The sequence below is a fragment of the Chlorocebus sabaeus genome, chromosome 7, assembly GCF_047675955.1.
Source record: "Chlorocebus sabaeus isolate Y175 chromosome 7, mChlSab1.0.hap1, whole genome shotgun sequence".
Taxonomy (NCBI): Eukaryota; Metazoa; Chordata; class Mammalia; order Primates; family Cercopithecidae; genus Chlorocebus; species Chlorocebus sabaeus.
The window spans coordinates 23,356,784-23,378,846 of record NC_132910.1 but is presented as its reverse complement, the minus strand read 5'-3'; the positions used below and the strand labels follow the sequence as shown (position 1 = coordinate 23,378,846).

Below are 22,063 nucleotides of genomic sequence, written 5' to 3'. Positions count from 1 at the left end.
CTATACCTACAACTTTTAAGAGTTGCCCTTCATAATTGCAGGAAATAACACTTGTATATTCAAATAACACATAGCTCAATTCGAATAGAAACTCAACAATTGGTTAGGTGTGGTGGCTCACACCTGTAATCCCAGCACTTTCAGAGGCCGAGGCAGGCAGATCACGAGGTCACCTGGCTAACACGGTGAAACCCTGTCAATACAAAAAGTTAGCCGGGCGTGGTGGCAGGCGCTGTGGCAGGTGCCTGTAGTCCCAGCTACTCGCGGGGCTGAGGCAGGAGAATGGTGTGAACCTGGGAGGCAGAGCTTTCAGTGAGCTGAAACCATGCCTCTGCACTCCAGCCTGGGTGACAGAGTGAAACTCCATCTCAAAAAAAAATGCAAAAATTATCCAGGTGCAGTGGTGTGCACCTGTAATCCCAGCTACTGGGGAGGCTGAGGCAGGAGAATTCCTTAAACCTGGGAGGCAGAGATCGCATTGATCCAAGATCACAGCACTGCACTCCAGCCTGGGCAACAGAGAGAGACTTCCAAAGAAAAAAACAAAAAATAAAACAAACAAACAAACAAACAAACAACTCTACAATTATTTCTCAAAAGAGTAGAATGTGGAAAAGTTTTATTCCATTTAGTGTTGCTATAACAGAATTCTGAGGCTTTGTAATTTACAAAGAAAAGAGGTTTTTTTGGCTCACAACTGTGGTGACTGGAAAGTTTAAGACCATGGCACTGGCATCTGCTTGGCTTCTGGTGAGGGCCCTGTTCTGTGTTACAACATGGCAGAGAAGCAGAAAAGTGAGCAGGCACGTCCAGACAGACACAAAACATGAGAAGAACCTTGCTTTACAACAACCCACTTTTGCCATAATGAATCCAGTTTCACAAGAGCGAGAACTCACTCCTGTGAAATGACATTAATCTATTAATGGGGTAGTGCCCCCATGATCTGATCACCGCCCTCTAGATTCCAGCTCCTCACACTGCCACATTGGGAATAAAATTTTACCATGAGTTTTGGTGGAGACGAACCATATTCAAACCACAGCAAATGCTTTTAGTTTGAACCACAAAAATGACTGAAAAAAAGTATAATAGCTTCACTTCTAGTAGTTTATTTTTATTTGCCAAACTGTTTATTTTGTTATAATTTCCAATTTTCTAGAGATTTACCTCACCCTAGAATAAAAGCTAACTGTGACAACCATTATCATTAGATGATTTTAACATAGCTGAATTCAGGGGTTGTCAATTCTTTTTTAAACAATAATACTAATTTACTAAACCCAGGGTGCTGGATTTAAATGTGCTCAGTAGAAGATTTGAAATAATTGTTCTTGCTCTCTATGTGAGAGTTTTATGATAATTGTTAAACATCTATAATTAAACACTTCAAAGAAAGGTGCCGTTTTTCTGTTAACTGCTACATTATTAAAGGGTTTACTTCTTTACATCAGAGATTCTGTTAGAGAAAGGTGTCAAGTTGGGGTCCTCAATAAGCTCTGTAACAAATGTGTGTTCAACTAGGGCACAAACTTCACTTATGAAAATATGAAAAAGCCAACAAAAACTCCTTTGTACTCTTTTTAAAAAATCAACTTTTAAATATAAAGAAACACGTGTCCCTTTATTTGCTACTACAGTTCTGACACACAGGAAGTGAGGGCCGCTGTGACATAATTACCCATGGACCTATAATATCTTGCCTTTGTAGGTTAACCCAAATTAAGTAATGGAAATGAGAAAAAACAACAGCAGAGAATTTCATGTGATCGAATGTATTTCTTAGAAAACTAAGTATAGTTTATAAACATAAGCAGAGAAATAGTCTTGTAGTCCAAAATTTTAAATCCAAAACCAAAGGAGAAATTGGTAAAATATAGTTTCATGCAAAGCACTCACTGTTCATCATCATCAGTTTGGGAAAATACACACAGGCACGTGTGTGCATGCGCGAACTTGATTTGACGCATACACAAAGGGTTAAGTTGGGAAAGATGAGGTTTGTAAACTGTTCTCTAGAAATATATTTATTCATGCAAACATGTATAAGTCACTCTATTTTTATACAACATAAGATTGTTTATGATCTTATGACCATTTTTGTTTATTTTTACTTTTTTTTGCCAGAGAGGGCTTTCAGTAAATGTTTTATTTAGAACATTCTTTGAAAAAATTGAAGTGCAAAGCCACAAAAAACAATGGTATTTAAATTTCTAATGCATAGTAGAGTTAGGACTATCACACTAGCTCCTTTTAAATCTCACTGCTGTTAGTAGCTTCTTTTAATTCTTCCATCACTAATTCCTGTTGGGGTTTTTCAGCACTTTTCCTATAAAGCAAGTTTTCCCCATGTGGGTTTTGAAATGTAGATTCCTGGACAAGCTGATTAGATGTGCTTATGAGCATGTGGCTTTTAGCTTTTAGGGCACAGGCTTCCGTAGGCTTTGCTCTTTTTTGGCAGAGCCGGAGCTGGAAAGTTTCTTGGAAACCACGGCGGAAATTCTCGTTGAAGAAACCATAAATGATGGGGTTGACACTGCTGTTGCCAAATGCCAGCCAGTGTGCAAAAGGGTAGATGTAGATGTTGATGATCTGCAGTTCATTTGGAGAAAGGTCAGCATAGTCTGAGAGCATCATTAGAGTCCACAGGGGCAGCCAGGAGAGAATAAAAAGCAGGGCCACAATCAGGAGCATCTTAATGACCTTCTGCTTCTTCTTGGACACCATGTGCCACTGCTCCTGGTTCTGCCTGCCTGTGTGAGGAACTGCAGCCCTAAAGAGTGACACTCCAATCCTTCCATACATGACGACGATGAGGGAGAGTGGAGCCAGGTAGATGTTGGCAAACAGCACAGTGGTGTAGATCTTCCTCATTTCCTGATTTGGCCAGTCTTCCCGGCACCAGTAGACTGGACTGGTTTCATTCTGGGAGTTGAGTCTCACTCGGTAATATTTTTCTTCTTGCACATGTAACATTACTGCAGATGGAGACATAATGGTGATGGCTAGGACCCAGATGATCATAATAATGACAAACGCTGTCTTGATAGTGAGCTTTGGTTTAAAAGGGTAGACCACACACCGGAACCTGCAATTAAGGACAAATATAAATGAGGCACTGCTTCATCACTTCTGACCAAGTCATACACCAAATTTATTTATGTAATTACAGAACTCTCACCCCACAGTCCCCTCAAAAATATAGAAAGTTATCATTTGTAGTAGAAAGGCATGCATTGTCATTTTCTGTAATTGATATATGAGATAAATTTTAACTCAAAATTTGAACAAATGGAGTATAGCAGACACTATTAATAATAAAAAGTAGTAATGAACATGGCCTAAAACCATTTCAGACTCTGTTCCATTATTTTGCATGGACCATCTCTTTAAGCCTCCTTGCTTGAAAGATAGGAAAATAGACTTGGAAAATATAAAAATCTTACCAATAATTACACAGGATTTTAACACAAGTAGTTTGGCTTCAGAGCTCAAACTCAACCTCTACAGTGTCCTCTTTAGATGGGTAGCTCTGTTAGGCTGTGGTAGACTGCTAATCTGTAGCAATCAATGAACCTTTTATCCCTCAGGCACTTGTGTGGTCCACTACACATTATCTGCATAACTTGCTTTGATCAATAGGATATTAGCAAACATGATGCAAACAGAAGCTTTTTATACACTTGCATGTGGGGCAGGTCCTTCTAGAATGCTTCCTCTTAAAATCCAGCCTTCAAGCTCCAAGAAGTTGAATTAGAGGAAAGGCATGTAGAGAAAGACTCTGGGAGATAAGAGCTTAGCCATTTTGGATGTTCTAGCGCCAGTTTAGCTCCCAGAATAATGCTGCAACATGAGTGATTCCAGTTATAACACATGAAGCAGGAGGGTGAACAAACAGATGCCCAGTTAACCCACAAAATCATGAGATGTAATAAACCAATATTGTTTGAAGCCACTAAGTGTTTGCTGATTTGCTTTACAGCTGTAAAAATCTGAGAGTATTCATTATGAGCTCTGATTACGAGTCTTCCTACCATTCTATGTCCTCTGGTGAGTACAAAAATTCAGCATCCATATGTAGAGTAAGCCTGATTCATTTTACTATGATTTTGATATTGTGGATCTTGTTATTATTGAATTTCGTTATGTTAATCATAAGATAATCACACTATCATGCAACTGTGTAACATTTTATATTTTTTCAAAGTACCTATTACCTATTTAATCTTCCTTGATTTTTATGACTCCATAAAACTGAAATGTTATGAAAATTGTTACATTCTAGATCTGTAGATAAGAAAATGTAGAGCTTTAAGTGTTTGAGCAGCAACTCCAAATTAACTTATCTTCATAGAATGACTAGTTAGCTTGGGCTTTGACTGCTCTGTTGTCGTTCTTTATAACTCCTTCATGTGTAAGATCTTCTCTCTTCACCTTCAAGTGTTCTTACAGTCTTCTAATCCATGAATCCTCCCATTCACCTGTCTTGAAATTATGGGTAATTTCATAAACACAAGAGTATGTATGTTGCTCTTTCTGAATACAAACTAATAGGGTTTTGGATATTATTGTTTCATTTACTTATTAAACAAATATATAAGTACACATATTAATGTATGAGATAAATTTTAACTCAAAATTTAAATAAATAGTGTATAGTAGACACTATTAACAATAAAAGTAATGAACAAATATAAAAGTACATATGTATATCTGTACATATATATGTACTTATATATTTGTATTTATAACAAATGTATGTACTTATATATTTGTTTAATAAATGTATATATATGAATATATATTTATATATTTGTACACATACATATATATGTGTTTGTATGTATATCTTCAGGAAAGCAAAGATGAATAAGATAGAGAATAATCCCTGCTGAGAAATAGTCAATGGAAATATTAAAAATATTAAAAACTATATAATAATTACTAAAATTGTGCTAAAAAGTTTGGACTTCATTTAAAAACCAATGGGGATTCATTGAAGGATTTACACGATGAAAGGCAGGATTATTTTTACAATTTAAGAAGCTTATTTGGGCTGCTGTGAGGAAAAAAATAAATTAGAGTTTGGCTTCCTGAAGCCCTAAGGCCAGTTAGAAAACAATCTCAGTATTCCAAGTGACAAAGGACAGTGGCCTGGTTCACAACTAGTTAGCACTCAGAAATAATAGAATTTGGAGAGTGACAGCAAAGTTGAAGACAGAAAGAAGATTCCAGGATAAAGCTCAGGTTTTCTGTTTGAATTGAGTTAGTGATCCTGCCATTCATTGATGTGGGGAGCATGAGAAAAAGAGCTGCCTGTTATTTTGTTTGTGTATGGTGTGGGGCTTGGAATAATGAGTTCAGCTCTGGGCATGTTTAATTTAAGGTGCCTTTTGCTGAATACGCAGGTGAAGTTGTACGGTAGGTGCTTTGGAACGTAACTGTAAAATTCAGGCAATGAATTTTAGTTTTAGTCAGGAGAAATCAGCTTGGGAGTTTTTTTTAGTATGGCTTCCTGCAAAAGCTAGCCCTGAAAAGAAGAAGAAGAAGAAGAAGAAGAAAACATTTGAGAGCAAGTGCAAGAAATAAAGATGTGGTAGTTTTAAAACATGTCCAAGTTCTTCGACATTGCTTCCAAATTCTATTCCCTTCTCCTTGGCTAAAGATTGGTGACTCAATCTCATGAATAGAATGCAGCAAAAAATGATACCACATCATGATTTTTGCTGGTACTATCTTTTGAGACACAGACCTTCAGAGCCCTAAACTAACATATAAAAAGTCCAGGTACCTTAAAGTAACCTTGCTGGAGAGCCCATTTGCGGAGACCAGTAGAGACAGAGCTCTCTTAGCCTCCACATATTCAAGTCTTCCTGGACTAGGTACCAACATGAGAGTGAAAGAAGATTCAGCCCTAACCTTGAAGCTGCTCCACCTGACATCAAGTAGAACAGAGACAAGCTGTACTTTCTAAATCTGTACATATCACAAATTCGTGACATAATAAATATTGCTGTCATTTTAACTCATTAAGTGGTTTGATTTGAGGGTGGTTCATTATATGTCGATAGATAACTGAAAGTATAGAGAAGTGATTCATTAATGGGAAGGTAGGTAGCAAAGGATGTGAATCAAACCATTCGTTGCAGAATTACGCAACCCAAGGGGAGAGAATGCTAAGTACACCAACTCTCATGAGATTTTAGTTGAGGGCTACTTCTAGGGGTATTAATTATCTGGCATTTCTTGTCTGTTCTGCTTAAGAACTGAGACTTTGCACAATTTGGACTTGAGATACAGAGATGAAGATACTGGCAGTTGGATGTAAGACAGAACCCACTGAAACATTTAAAAGATCTGGCAGAGCACTGAGAGTCTCTGCTACAAAAGTGTGATGGCTAATTTAATCTATTGGCTTGACTGGGCCAAGGGGTGCCGAGATTGAATCTTATTTCTGGATGTGCCTATAAAACTGTTTCTGGATAAGATTAAACTCTTAATCAGTGGACTCGGTAAAGTGAATTGCCCTCCCAGTATGGGTAGGCATCATCCAATCCTTTGAGGGCCTGAATAGAACAAGAAGTGGAGGAAGGAGGAATTTTCCCCCTTTTTTTCCTGCCTCATTGCTTGAGCTAGGACATCTCATATCATCTTCTCCTGCCCACAGGATGCAATTTACACAAATGGCCAATTGCACAATCGGTTCTCCCTAGTTCTCAAGCTTTGGGACTTGCACTGAATAATACCACAGACTTTCTGAGATCTCCAATTTACAGGCAGCGTATTCTGGGATTTCTCAGTTTTCATAATTATGTGAGCCAATTTCTCATAATAAATCTCTCTCTTTGTGGACAAATGTACCACCTCGCCTTCCTTGTTCCAGCTGAACTACCTCTATGCCCTTCTCTGAACAAGTGCCTTCTAGTTCAATGTCGTAAGTATATACTTGTCTTAAGGGATGCCCTTTTCCCAGTTTCTTCTAAGGGTAAGTTTCTGACTCCTCAAGGAATCAGAAGGTCTCACCTCCCTTGTGAATCCACCACTCCCTGTCCAAATAGGTAGAATTGGTTATTATCTGTTTTGCATAGCTGTCAGACACTGGTCCCCTAATAGAATTATTTGTAAATATTTGTTAATGACTGTGTCTGCTTCACCGGATTGTAGCCTTCCTGAGGCAGCACTTCTAATTTGTTTTAGATGTTACCAACCCAGCCCAGTACCTGGCACATCATAAATGATCAACAACATGTGTGAATGAATGAATGGATGAATGATTTTCAATCTTAAAATATACATAAAATTTCAGATCTATTTCAGCACATTTGCATTTCTGCTGTTAGAAACGTCTATATTGTAGTGTAAAAAATAGGAAAAATTTACCATCTCCAATTATTTATTTTTAAAGCATGGAAAATTCAATAGTTTTATTTTCTTATTACTGAAATTTTAGTAGGTATGTTGCTCTTAAAGAGGTAGATATTCTAGGTTCTGTTCCAAGATGGCTGGACATGAACAGCTCTGGTCTGCTGCTCCCAGTGTGATCGACACTGAAGATGGGTTATTTCTGCATTTCCACCTGAGGTACCTGGTTCATTTCATTGGTACTGGTTGGACAGTGGGTGCAGCCCACAGAGGGTGAGCTGAAGCAGGGTGGGGCATCGCTTCAGTCGGGCAAGGGGTCGGGGAATTTCCCTTTCCTAGCCAAGGGAAGCCATGACAGACTGTACCTGGAAAATCGGGACACTCTTGCCCAATGACAGGACCAAATTCAAACATAACAATATTAACCTTAAATGTAAATGAGATAAATGCCCCAATTAAAAGACACAGACAGGCAAATTGAATAGAGTCAAGACCCATCACTGTGCTGTATTCAGTAGACCCATCTCACATGCAGAGACACACATAGGATCAAAAGAAATGGATGGAGGAAGATCTACCAAGCAAATGGAAAGCAAAAAAAAAAAGCAGGGGTTGTAATCCCAGTCTCTGATAAAACAGACTTTAAACTGACAAAGATCAAAAGAGACAAAGAAGGCCATTACATATTGGTAAAGGGATCAATTCAACAAGAAGAGATAATGATCCTAACTATATACGCACCCAATACAGGAGGATCCAGATTCATAAAGCAAGTCCTTAGAGACCTAAAAATAGACTTAGACTCCCACACAATAATAATGGGAGACTTTAACACCCCATTGTCAATATTAGACAGATCAACAAGACAGAAGGTTAACAAGGATATCCAGGACTTGAGCTCAGCTCTGCAGCAAGTGGACCTAATAGACATCTACAGAACTCTCCACCCCAGATCAACAGAATATACATTGTTCTCAGCACCACATCGCACTTACTCCAAAACTGACCACATAGTTGGGAGTAAAGCACTCCTCAGCAAATGTAAAAGAACAGAAATCACAAAAAACTGTCACTCAGACCACAGTGCAATCAAATTAGAACTCAGGATTACAAAACTCACTCAAAACCGCACAACTATATGGAAACCAAACAACCTGCTCCTGAATGACTACTGGGTACATAATGAAATGATGGCAGACCTAAAGGTGTTCTCTGAAATCAATGACAACAAAGACACAACATACCAGAATCTTTGGAACACATTTAAAGCAGTGTGTAGAGGGAAATTTATAGCACTAAATGCCCACAAGAGAAAGCAGGAAAGATCTAAAATTGACACCCTAATATCACAATTAAAAGAACTAGAGAAGCAAGAGCAAACACATTCAAAAGCTAGCAGAAGGCAAGAAATAACTAAGATCAGAGCAGAACTGAATGAGATAAAGACAGAAAAAACTCTGCAAAATATTAATGAACTCAGGAGCTGCTGTTTTTTTTTTTTTTTTAGATCAACAAAATTGATAGAACACTAACAACACTAAAAAAAGAGAAAAGAAAGAAGAATCAAATAGACTCAATAAAAATGATAAAGCGGTTATCACCACCAATCCCACAGAAATACAAACTACCATCAGAGAATACTATAAACACCCCTATGTAAATAAACTAGAAAATCTAGAAGACATGGATACATTCCTGGACACGTACACCCTCCCAAGACTAAACCAGGAAGAAGTTGAATCTCTGAACAGACCAATAACAAATTTTGAAATTGAGTCAGTAATTAATAGCCTAACAACCAAAGAAAGCCCAGAACCAGATGGATTCACAGCCGAATTCTACCAGAGGTACAAAGAGGAGCTGGTACCATTCCTTCTGAAACTATTCCAATCAACAGAAAAAAAGGGAATCCTCTCTAACTCATTTTATGAGACCAGCATCATCCTGATACCAAAGCCTGGCAGAGACACACAAAAAAAGACAATTTTAGACCAGTATCCCTGATGAACATTGATGCAAAAATCCTCAATAAAATACTGGCAAATCAAATCCAGAAGCACATTAAAAAGCTTATCCACCATGATCAAGTACGCTTCATACCTGGGATGCAAGACTGGTTCAACATATGCAAATCCATAAAGGCAATCCATCACATAAATAGAACCAACGACAAAAACCACATAATTATCTCAATAGATGCAGAAAAGGCCTGTGACAAAATTCAACAGCACTTCCTGCTAAAAACTATCAATAAACTAGGTATTGATGAAACGTATCTCAAAATAATAAGAGCTATTTATGACAAATCCACAGCCAATATCATACTGAATGGGCAAAAACTGCAGGCATTCCCTTTGAAAACTGGCACAAGTCAGGGATGCCCTCTCTCACCACTCCTATTCAACATAGTGTTGGAAGTTCTGGCCAAGGCAATCAGGCAAGAGAAAGCAATAAAGGGTATTCGATTAGGAAAGGAGGAAGTCAAATTGTTCGTGTTTGCAGATGACATGATTTATATTTAGAAAACCCCATTGTCTCAGCACAAAATCTCCTTAAGCTGATAAGCAATTTCAGCAAAGTCTCAGGATACAAAATCAATGTGAAAAAATCACAAGCATTCCTATACACCAATAACAGAGAGTCAAACCCTGAGTGAACTCCCATTCACAATTGCTACAAAGAGAATAAAATACGTAGGAATCCAACTTACAAGGGATGTGAAGGACCTCTTCAAGGAGAACTACAAACCACTGCTCGACGAAATAAAAGAGGACACAAACAAATGGAAGAGCATTCATGCTCATGGATAGAAAGAATCAATATTGTGAAAATGGCCATACTGCCCAAGGTAATTTATAGATTCAATGCCAACCCCATCAAGCTACCACTGACTTTCTTCACAGAATTGGAAAAGTCTACTTTAAAGTTCATATGGCACCAAAAAAGAGTCTCCATTGCCAAGACAATCATAAGCAAAATGAACAAAAGTGGAGGCATAATGCTTCCTGACTTCAAACTGTACTACAAGGCTACAGTAACCAAAACAGCATGGTAGTGGTACCAAAACAGAGAGATAGAGCAATGGAACAGAACAGAGGCCTCAGAAATAACACTCCACATCTACAACCATCAGATCTTTGACAAACCTGACAAAAGCAATGGGGAAAGGATTCCCTATTTAATAAGTGGTGCTGGAAAAACTGACTAGCCATATGTAGAAAGCTGAAACTGGATCCCTTCCTTACGCCTTATACAAAAATTAATTCAAGATTGATTAAAGACTTAAATGTTAGACCTAAAACCATAAAAACCCTACAAGAAAACCTAAGCAATACCATTCAGGACCCAGGCTTGGGCAAGGACTTCCTGACTAAAACACCAAAAGCAATGGCAACAAAAGGCAAAACCGACAAATAGGATCTAATTAAACTAAAGAGCTTCTGCACAGCAAAACAAACCACCATTAGAGTGAACAGGCAACCTACAGAATAGGAGAAAATTTTTGTAATCTACCCATCTGACAAAGGGCTAATATCCAGAATCTACAAAGAACTTAAACAAATTTACAAGAAAAAATCAAACAACCCCATCAAAAAGTGGGCAAAGGATATGAAGAGACACTTCTAGAAAGAAGACATTTATGCAGCCAACAGACATATGAAAAAATGCTTGTTATCACTGGTCATCAGAGAAATGCAAATCAAAACCACAATGAGATACCACCTCACACCAGTTAGACTGGCCATCATTAAAAAGTCGGGAAACAACAGATGCTGGAGAGGGTGTGGAGAAATAGGAACACTTTTACACTATTGGTGGGAGTGTAAATTAGTTCAACCATTGTGGAAGACAGCGTGGTTATTCCTCAAGTTTCTAGAACTAGAAATACCATTTGACCCAGTGATCCCATTACTGGGCATATACCCAAAGGATTATAAATCATGCTGCTATAAAGACACATGCACATGTATGTTTATTGTGGCACTATTCACAATAGCAAAGATGTGGAGCCAACCCAAATGTCCTTCAATGATAGACTGGATTAAGAAAATGTGGCACATATACACCATGGAATACTATGCAGCCATAAAAAAGGATGTGTTCATGTCCTTTGCAGGGACATGGATGCAGCTAGAAACCATCATTCTGAGCAAACTACCACAAGGACAGAAAACCAAACACCGCATGTTCTCACTCATATGTGGGAATTGAACAATGAGAACACCTGGACACAAGGTAGGGAACATCACACACTGGGGCCTGTCATTGGGTGGGGGGTAGGGGCAATGATAATGTTAAGAGAAATACGTAATGTAAATGACGAGTTGATGGGTGCAGCACACCAACACGGCACGTGCATACCTATGGAACAAACCTGCACGTTGTGCACATGTACCCTAGGACTTAAAGTATAATAATTTTTAAAAAGAGGTTGATTTTTTAAATACAACTTGAAAAGATATGTCCGAATTTAGTAGGTTATATATTTTTCGGGTATGCTAGTTGCAGACATGCCCATTTTTCTGGAATCAGAGTTTGGTGTAGACTTACCTATCTACAGCAATTGCAACTAATGTAAAGACTGAAGCTGCAACAGATATTCCCTGGACCAGTCCACTGATCTTGCACATCGTGTTTCCAAATGGCCATCCTGAAAGGAAAATGAAACAGTCTTTCAAAAGATCATATTTTCACCATCTCACTGAAAATAAAAATAGAAAGGCGTGGAAACAAGACTAACGCAACTGTTTTCTACATGATAGGCAGAGAACAGTCAATGTTTCTCAGTATTTTCCCTAATCTCTCCAGAGCTCTGTTTTTCAGTACACTAACAATAACGTCAAAACTTAATAGTAGTTATCACATTCCAGGCACTATAAGTGGTCTCTGTCTATCGACATATCTAACTCTCACAACAAGCTTTTGAAGGCTTTGTTATTTTCATCACAATGTAGATGAGGTAACAAATAAACAAATATTACCTACTTTGCCACAGCTAGTTAGGAGCACTTTAAAGATTTGAACTTGGGCAGTAAGACTCCAGAGTCTAAACCATTGACTCTGATGCAGCAATGAATAAACAGAATGAACAGTTTTCTAGTTTGAATGAACAATGAATAAACCTTTAAATGAATAAACAGAATGTCAGTTTTCTAGTTTGGAAAGGCACCCCATAAATTATGAGGAATCAGGAGTTACATATAGAATAAACTGTATTTATTACTATAGAATGAAATGAGACAATTCACCCCAGAGACACATCCAGAATAAAGAGCACTTTGCATGAACAAAAGTATGACTTTCCTCCTAAACCTTAGCTACTGTATAGTTTATAAAATAAATTAATAAAATTATTGTAGTAGTTTGATATTCGAAACACCCATCTGCTATTACAGAAAAGAAACAATATTCTTCTCCTAGCAAATATTTTCATTTCTCAAAAGATGAAAATTATGCATTTCTCAGAGTTTTAAAATTTATTTTTAAAAATTTTCTGCAATTTATTTTCCAAAACAAAATATTCTTACCCATAAAGTATTTTTAAATAACCTAAATAATTCAAGTATATCTTTTAAAAGCCACCTATTCAGATCATATTAAAATAAATGCTTGAGTGACTCTAGTGAGTGGCAACCAGAAGAGAATATGTCTCTTTCAGTTCTAAAATGTGTTAGCTTATGGTAGTACTATTTGTCAACAAAAATGCAAAAAAGTGTGTGTAGCCGTTGGTCGAACATGGAATATTAAGCATATATTTTACCCTATCTCCCTCACTCAATTCCACTGAAATGATAGGTGTAGGATAAAAGAGCATAAATCCTTAGAAATTAAAGTGCCAGATACTACTAAATGGGAGGTTGAGAAAACAACTTGATTGGTGGAAATTATGTATAAATCCAATTAGATGCCACTGGCTTTTCCCCCATGTTGATAGAAGAATGGAGATTTACTCTCTGAGGAGGCAGAACCATAAGTACTCTAAACCCCGAGTTGCCAGGTGCGGTGTAATGAGTGCCACTGTGATGCAGAAGGATTAAGTGAAAGTATACCGCGGCACTGCATGGCAATGTGGAATGTAACAGCCAGCCCTACATTCCTATGGCAGTACGTTAGAAAATCTCCTTCTGGAAAAAGTGACCTGTTCAATAATACTGATACGTAGATTTTGACAATTGTGAATTTCCCAATGAATAGTCCAGACTAATGAAGTGGACAGTGGTCCTAACCTTAACCTCCAGGCATGCAGAACTTCCAGGCAGCCACACTATGCCTCACTCTGAAACACAGAAGCTAAGAAGCAGTTAACTAGATCTAGTCTTTTTTTTTTTTTTTTTTTTTTTTTGGTGGTGTTTTATTTTGTTTTGTTTTGTTTGTTTCTTTGTTTTGAGACAAGGTGGAGTGCAGTGGTGTGATCATGGCTCAGTGTGGCCTTAACCCCTCTGCTTACCCCACCACCCTGTCCCCAGGCTCAAGCAATCTTCCTACCTCAAGCTCCTGAGTAGCTGGGAATACAGGTGCAGTCCACCACACCAGTTATTTTTTTTTTTTTAATTTTTTGTAGAGATGGGGTCTCACTATGTTGCCCAGGCTGGTTTTGAACTCCTAGGCTCAAGTAATTCTCTCACATTGGCCTACCAAAGTGTTGAAACTACAGGCATGAGCCACCTTACCCAGCCTTAGAGCTAGTATATGATAACACAACAGAGTGACTACAGTCAAGAATAATTTATTGTATATTTAGCAATAACTGAGAGTAGAATTTAAGTATTCTTAACATAAAGAAATGATAAATGCTTGAGGTGATGGATATTTCAAATACCCTAATATGATTATTATCCTAATATGGTTATTACACATTATATGCCTATATCAAACATCCTATGTATCCCATAAATATACACATATGTAACCATATTAACTAAAAAGAAAACAAATTAAAACAATTTTTAAAATGCAATGAAAAATAAACAGTTAACACTAGGGAAACCTCAAACATAAAAGAAAAAGACTAACACACATAGGAAGAAAAATAGGAAAACCAAATTAAGTCAGAGATAGGAAAAATAGAAAACAGAAACAAATATTACTAACCCAAGAGATATAGTGCACTATGTCCATGAAACATGTGCATGATACTGTTTGTATCATGATACTGCTGTATTATGGTGGGAACTACAGTAATATGCAGAAAATAAAAATAACTCAAAATATTTAAGATATGGTAACCGTATTGAGGAGTTCAACATAAAGTTTAAAAGAGAAAGCTGAGAAAATCTTTGAAAATAGAAGAATGGGGGCAAATTTAAAGTAAAAAGATGACAAAAAAAGAGCAATCTAGAATCTCAAATATCTGAATAATACGAGTAGAAGAAAGAAAAACAGAAAATAACTCCACAAGAAAAATCCCTAAGATTAAAGGCCACTCATTTTCAGATTGAAAAACCCTAATTTATGTCCAGCACAATACATATAAAATAATAAGGCTTACTTTAAGGCATAGTTTCATGGGAATTGAGAACATTAGAGATAAAGGGAAGTTCTAAAAGCTTTCCATAAGAAAAACAAAATACAAATCATGGGCAAAAGAAGAAAGAATTAAATATCATATTTTTTTCAGCAGTAATACCATATATTACAGCAGTAGCAATAGAGTAATTCCTTTGAAATTCTGACAGAAGAAATTTCCAACCTAGACTTCTTTACACAGTTAACTAATTAAGTGTGAGGGCAGAATACAAATCCTTGCAGACATATAAGAGCTCAAATGTTTCATCTCAATAAACCATTTCTCAGAAAGGAATAAACAAAAAAAGAAGTGGACATGGCGTCCAGAAAATGGGATTGAACACAAAGAGAGGTGAAGAGAGTTGTTAGGTATCAGCAAAGGGGTATCCCAGAGCAGAAGTTGCTCTGCCCTGGGAGTAAGGTGTTCCTATAAAGACAAGAGAACAGAAAACACCAGGAGAGGTACCTGCAGCTAAATTTATAGATACTTGATATGTTTAAAGCTATTGACAAGAGAGTAACACTTCTGGAAGTGAATGTGAGGATATATTACTAATGGGTACACACCCAAACTAAGCAAATCAAAATATACCCTTAATAAATCTAGGAAAATGAAACATTTTATAAGAGAGAAATTGATACAGCATTTTCCAAGGCTCAGCAGGGATAAGATATATGTAAAATAAGAATGTATATTCTGTATGTTGATTCAAACAAAAATTGTGGCATAATTATACCAGGAGAATGCGAGAAGGTGAAGAGTATGAATGTATGTTTGTACTGATGTGGTGAAAGTTTACAACTCAATTTACGTCTATGAGAATTTGAAGAAAAAATATTGAAAACATGTTATTTAGAAATATATTAGTAATTACAAAAAATAAAAGCAAAAATTGCCAAAGGCAGCTGCCTCCTGAGAATGCAAACAAAGAGCTAAAGATGGGTAATTTTTATTTTTTTATTTTTGGAGACAGAGTCTTGCTCTGTCACCCAGGCTGGAGTGCAGTGGGCGATCTCGGCTCACTGCAGCCTCTGCCTCTAGGGTTCAAGTGATTATCATGCTTCAGCTTCCTGAGTGGCTGGGATTACAGGTGCACGCCACCATACCAGGCTAATTTTTGTATTTTTAGTAGAGATGGGGTTTCACCATGTTGGCCAGGCTGATCTTGAATTCCTGGGCTCAAGTGAGCTATCTGTCTTGGCCACCCAAAATGCTGGGATTACAGGTGCAAGGCACTGTGCCTGGCCAAGGATGGGTAATTTGTATGCAAGAACTTTAAAATAATTAATGTAATTTAAAGTATGTATGGGATAAAATATTGAGAGCACTTTTTGTTGGCAAAATAACTTTCCTAAAAGTCACAGAATAAAAAAAAAATCAATGTAAAAAAATCACTAGCATTCCTATACACCCACAACAGTCAAGCTGCGTGCCAAATCAGGAACTCAATCCCATTCAAAATTTCCACAAACAGAATAAAATATCTAGGAATACTAACCAGGGAGGTGAAAGATTTCTACAAGGAGAACTACAAAACACTGTTCAAAGAAATTCGTGATGACACAAACAAATAGAAAAACACTCCATGTGCATGGATAGGAAGAATCAATATCATGAAAATGGCCACACTGCCCAAAGCAATTTATAGATTCCATGCTATCCCTATTACATTACCAATGACATTCTTTACAGAACTAGAAAAATTATTTTAAAATTCATATGGAATAAAAATAGAGCCTGAGTAGCCAAAGTGATCCTAAGTAAAAAGAACAAAGCTGGAGGCGTTATGTTACCCAACTTCAAACTATACTACAAGGCTATGGTAAGTGAAACAGCATGGTACTAGTACGAAAACAGACACATAGACCAATGCAACAGAATAGAGAATCCAGAAACAAGACCACACACCTACAAATATCTAACTTTCAACAAAACTGACAAAAACAACGGGCAAGTAATGGGGAAAGGATTCCCTATTTAATAAATGGTGCTGCGATAAACAGCTAGCCATGTGCAGAAGATTGAAACCAGACCCCTTCCTTACACCATGTACAAAAATTAACTCAAGATGGATTAAGGACTTAAAGGTAAAACCCAAAACTATGAAAACTCTGGAAGACAACTAGGCAATACCATTCTGGACATAGGAACAGGCAAAAAATTCACTAGGAAGACACCAACAGCAATCACAACAAATGCAAAAATTTACAAAGAGAATCTATTAATAATTAAACTAAAGAGTTTCCACATGACAAAAGAAAATATCAACAGAGTAAACAGACAACCTACATAGTGAGAGAAAATTTTTTCAAACTTTGCATTTGACTAAGGTCTAATATCCAGCATCTAAAAGGAACTTAAACAAATTTTCAAAAAATAAACAATCCGATTAAAAAGTGGGCAAAGAAAGGATATGAACAGATATTTTTCAAAAGAAGACATATATGTGGCCAACAAACATATGAAAAAAAGCTCAACATCACGGATTATTAGAGAAATGCAAATAAAAAACACAATGGGATATCACCCCACACCAGTCAGAGTAGCTACTATTAAAAAGTCAAAAAATAACAGATGTTGGTGAAATCATGGAGAAAAATAAACACTTTTACACTGTTGGTGGGAATGTAAATGAGTTCAACCATTCTGGAGGACAATGTGGCAATGCCTCAAAGACCTAAAGACAGAACTACCATTCAACCCAGCAGTCCCAATACTAGGTATATACTCAGAGGAATATAAATTGTTCTATTTTAAAGACACATATATGTGTATGTTCATTGCAGCACTATTCACGATAGCAAAGACATGGAATCAGTCTAAATACCCATCAATGGTAGATGAATTAAACAAATATGGTACATATACACCATGGAATACTATGTAGCCATAAGAAAGAATGAGTTCATTGAAGGAATATGGATGGAGCTGGAGGCCATTATCTGCAGCAAACTAATGCAGGAACAGGAAACCAAATACTACATGGTCTTACTTATAAGTGGGAGCTAATGATGAGATAGAGGGGAACAACATGCCCTGGGGCCTATTGGAGGGTAGAGGGAGTAAGGACGAAGAGACTCAGGAAAAGAAACCCAATGGGTACTAGGCTTAATACCTGGGTGACAAAATAATCTGTACAACAAACCCCCATGACACAAGTTTACCTATGTAATAAACTTGTACATGTCCCCTGAATTAAAAATAGAAGTTTAATTTAAAAAATACTTGCCTGAGAGTGATAACAATAATTTTTATAAATTTGTACACCCTTTTTTTGTCTGGCATAGTGTCTTGATAATGTAACTGACATGCACGTGAGGCAAGGAAATACTAGTTAGAAAAGGGCGGAGTTCCTGGCAACGGCTCCACTCTCCAGCTCGGACCTTGTGGCTCTAAGTGAGAACATGCAATCCTGTTTTCCCACCTGAATGTTGCCTTTTTCAAAACCACCCTGCCCTGCCACGCCCCCCATCCTACACCCATAAAAATCCCAGGTTCGGCTGACACAGCAGCAGAGTGGTGCGGCAGAGGAGAGAAGACGAGAAGCGTCTGAACATTGAAAAGAAAAGCAGCTGGACATTGGAGACTATGGTTGGAGAGGAGTTCAGCTGGAGACCATCGATCATCTTTCCATTCCATCCCTGTTCCAGCTCTCTATCCTGCTGAGAGCCACTTCCATCGCTCAATAAAATTCTCCACATTCGCCACCCTTCAATTCGTTCATGCGACCTGGTTCTTCCTGGATGCCAGACAGGAACTCAGGTACCCAGAGGGCAGGTGCCAAATGCTGTCACCCTGACCCTCCACCGAGCTGGTTAACACTTAGCTGTCTGCTCTCTGGAGTTCCAGGGGTCGCAGGCAACTGCTAGACACAGCCGTGGGGCTGTTACAGGATTAGTTCCTGCTGGCACCCAAAAGCACTTGCCCTAGCTCCTGCACCTGCTCACCTGCATGCTCCCCCTCCCACAAGGGGCTGGAGAGTTGCTGGTGGAGTAAGGGAGCCGCCCCTTCACCAGTGCCGCGAAGTGGTCAAGGGAATGGTCCTTTCACCACATCCTCGATAAAATTATTTTGAATGATAAACATCACAAAAACTCTCATCTATGCAGTATGTGACTGACAGAACTGGTTCTCTGAACTCTCCCTGAGTCCGACTCCAGAGAAAGGAAGGAAACAGGAAAACTCTTAAGAGAAATCTCTTTTCCTATTTTTCAGTAAATTGATGCTGAGTGCTATAAAAATGTATGAACTTTGTTATGGCTCATGCTGTTCTAAATATATTTGATATTCTTTTGATATTCTTTTTTATTACACAGATTTGGAATGTGAATATTGTGAGCACCGCTCTTTAATTAACACAACAGATACTTATTAAGCTGGTATTGTGTACAAAAAGTGTATTGGAAGCTGGAGATACATTTTTCCTGCACTTCAGGAGCATGTAAGGCGGTGCTAAACTAGGAATAAAGGAACCGCCCCTTCACCAGTCCCGTGAAGGGGTCAAGGGAACAGTCCTTTCATCACATCCTCGATAGAAATTTTTAAATGATAAGCATCGCAAAAACTCAGATCTACGTAGTAAGGTAAAGTACTTCTGTGGGCCCAGAAGTACTATAGGGTGCTACCCTAAGCTTTACAATGTAAACTGACTTATGTTGCACACATAAACTACCACTTTTTGAAAATCATTAAGATTGTTGCAGCTTCTCTCAAAAACTGTTGGAAATCTCTAGCTAACCACATGAGGGCCTAAATTTCACGTTAGATTGAAGACATTGCATTAACTCAAATCCGATGTATCAGTTCTTTGGACCTTATAGTTCATAGTGATAGTTCTATCATCTTATATGCGCCCTGAATTTTATTGAGAAAATTCAAAGGCTTCAGGTAAGACATACTAAATCTTATTTTCTCATGACCTCCAGTGAATACTCCATAAAAATAGCAGCCTCCACTTTCTGTTTCTATTATATCACTTTTACTTTCCTCCAGAATCCTTCTCATTCTCTAATTATATCACTATTTGTTTATTGTCCGTCTACTCCTTCAGAATGTAGATCCAATGAGGGCAGGTGCTTCAATCAGTTCCCGGATTTCCATAAATATCTGTGAATAAACAAAAGAATGAGCAGCCCTGCCAATGGCTGCCGAAATATGGGACAAATATTTCATATTCTCTTTGAACTGCACAAAAGTCAACATACCTGCTATAATATTGTCCAGCAGTGTTATAGGCATGCAGAATATGCCAACTAGTAAATCACTGATGGCCAGGTTTAAGATGAAGAGATTAGTGACTGTGTGCATATGTTTGTTCCTCATTACAATAAAGCAAACCACAGTATTTCCCACCATGCACAAAAAGAAGATCAGAAAGTAGGAAATAATGAAGATTGCTGCCACTCGAGGCTGGTGGAGATAGTAGTCCACATAGGTAATATTAATATCTGAGTGCAGATGATCCTTTGTGTCATTGACACTCCAGATGAGATGCCAGTTTTCTGAAGAATTTGTGTCCCATTTCTCATTCATGATGAACCTTAACAAAGAAGAGACAGAAAAGAAAAACATAATTAGGAACCAGTAAAGCAAAAATTCTGTGCCTGAGTGTAAGAGGAACACTTGTAAAATGCCATGGAAGTTTTATGGTCTTTCTATAATAATCTATACGTTTTACATAAAACTGAATTATAAATAAGGCACTCAAATTATTAGGATTTTAACCAAGAGCGTTTGAAAATTCCAATATGTGCCAAATAAAATATTATTCTATTTTATTTCTAATACACTCTATATTTCGTTTCTTTCGGCATGCACTCTATCCATTTCCCTTGCCTTCCAAAACTCTCCTTCCCTCTACCTCCAGGTACCATATTCTGTCAAGACCCACTTAGTAATTTAAAGCTGACTCACATGCCTCTAGCTTTCCTGATAATCCGAACAAGATACAATGTCTACATCTTTGAAACTCCTAAAGAAATAAGCTTCTTGTTTTTGCTCTGACTCAATTTTTATGTGTGTGTGTGTGTGTGTGTGTGTGTATATATATATTTATATATATATATTTTTTTCAGGGGTTTCACCCTGTCACCTGGACTGGAGTGGTACCATCTCAGGTCACTGTAACCTTGATCTCCCAGGTTTAAGTGATCCTTCTGCCTCAGCCCCCCCAAGTAGCTGAGACCATAGGTGTGTGCCATCATGACCAGCTAATTTTTGTGTTTCTAATAGAGATGGAGTTTTGCCGTGTTACCCAGTCTGGTCTTGAACTCCGGGTTCAAGTGATCCACCCACCTCAGCCTCCCAAAATGCTAGGATTACAGGCATGAGCCACCTCGCCTGACCTAAATGTTATTTTTATGTAATTCTCTATGCAGACATAGCCACCATATTGTGAGTCTCTTAATGTAGGGCTAGGTTACTTGTCTCGGTTTCGTTTAGCATAATTCTATTCACACACAATGTATCAAGAAATTATGTAGAATTTGTATGTCTATTTTTTTTCTTTTTTCTTTTTCCTTTTTTTTTTTGAGGCAGAGTCTTGCTCTGTCTCCCAGGCTGGAGTGCGGTGGCACGATCTCAGTTCACTGAAAGCTCCGCCTCCCGGGTTCACGCCATTCTCCCGCCTCAGCCTCCCAAGTAGCTGGGACACAGGCGCCCGCCACCATGCCCGGCTAATTTTTTTTGTATTTTTAGTAGAGACGGGGTTTCACCATGTTAGCCAGGATAGTCTCGATTTCCTGACCTCGTGATCCGCCCGCCTTGGTCTCCCAAAGTGCTGGGATTACAGGCGTGAGCAACCGCGCCAAGCCTGTATGGCTTAATGTAGACAGCTTAATCAATCCTGCATGTCAGAGGTCCCCACAACCACTCCTAGGTATGGTGATTCATTAGAAAGACTCACAGGACCCAGCATTTAATGCATTCACAGCTAATATTTATCAAAGTGAAGGATGCAAAGCAAAATCAGGAATGGAAAAGGTACATGGGGTGAAGACTGCAGGAAATTAGGTATAAGCCCCATGTACCTAATCTCAGTGGAGTCACACAGAACATGCCTAATTCCTCCAGTAACAGAAAACACGTGTAAACTGTTGTCAACCAGAGAAGCTCACTAGAGACTCAACACCCAGGGTTTTTCTGGAAGAATGATCAAGTGGGGATCTTCTTCCAAGCATATATCAAAATTCCAGA

At 38.0% G+C, this 22,063-nt stretch overlaps 1 protein-coding gene across 1 annotated transcript; it reads right to left on the bottom strand.

The window, feature by feature from the left end:
* Positions 1–1,684: 1,684 nt before the first annotated feature.
* Positions 1,685–20,408, bottom strand: NPFFR2 (neuropeptide FF receptor 2). Its single transcript, XM_007998844.3, has 3 exons — positions 20,074–20,408; positions 11,914–12,013; positions 1,685–3,088 (listed from the first exon to the last, which is right to left on the bottom strand). The coding sequence occupies exons 1-3, from the start codon at positions 20,399–20,401 to the stop codon at positions 2,254–2,256; spliced, it is 1,263 nt and encodes a 420-aa protein (XP_007997035.3). The 5' UTR covers positions 20,402–20,408; the 3' UTR covers positions 1,685–2,253.
* Positions 20,409–22,063: the final 1,655 nt, after the last annotated feature.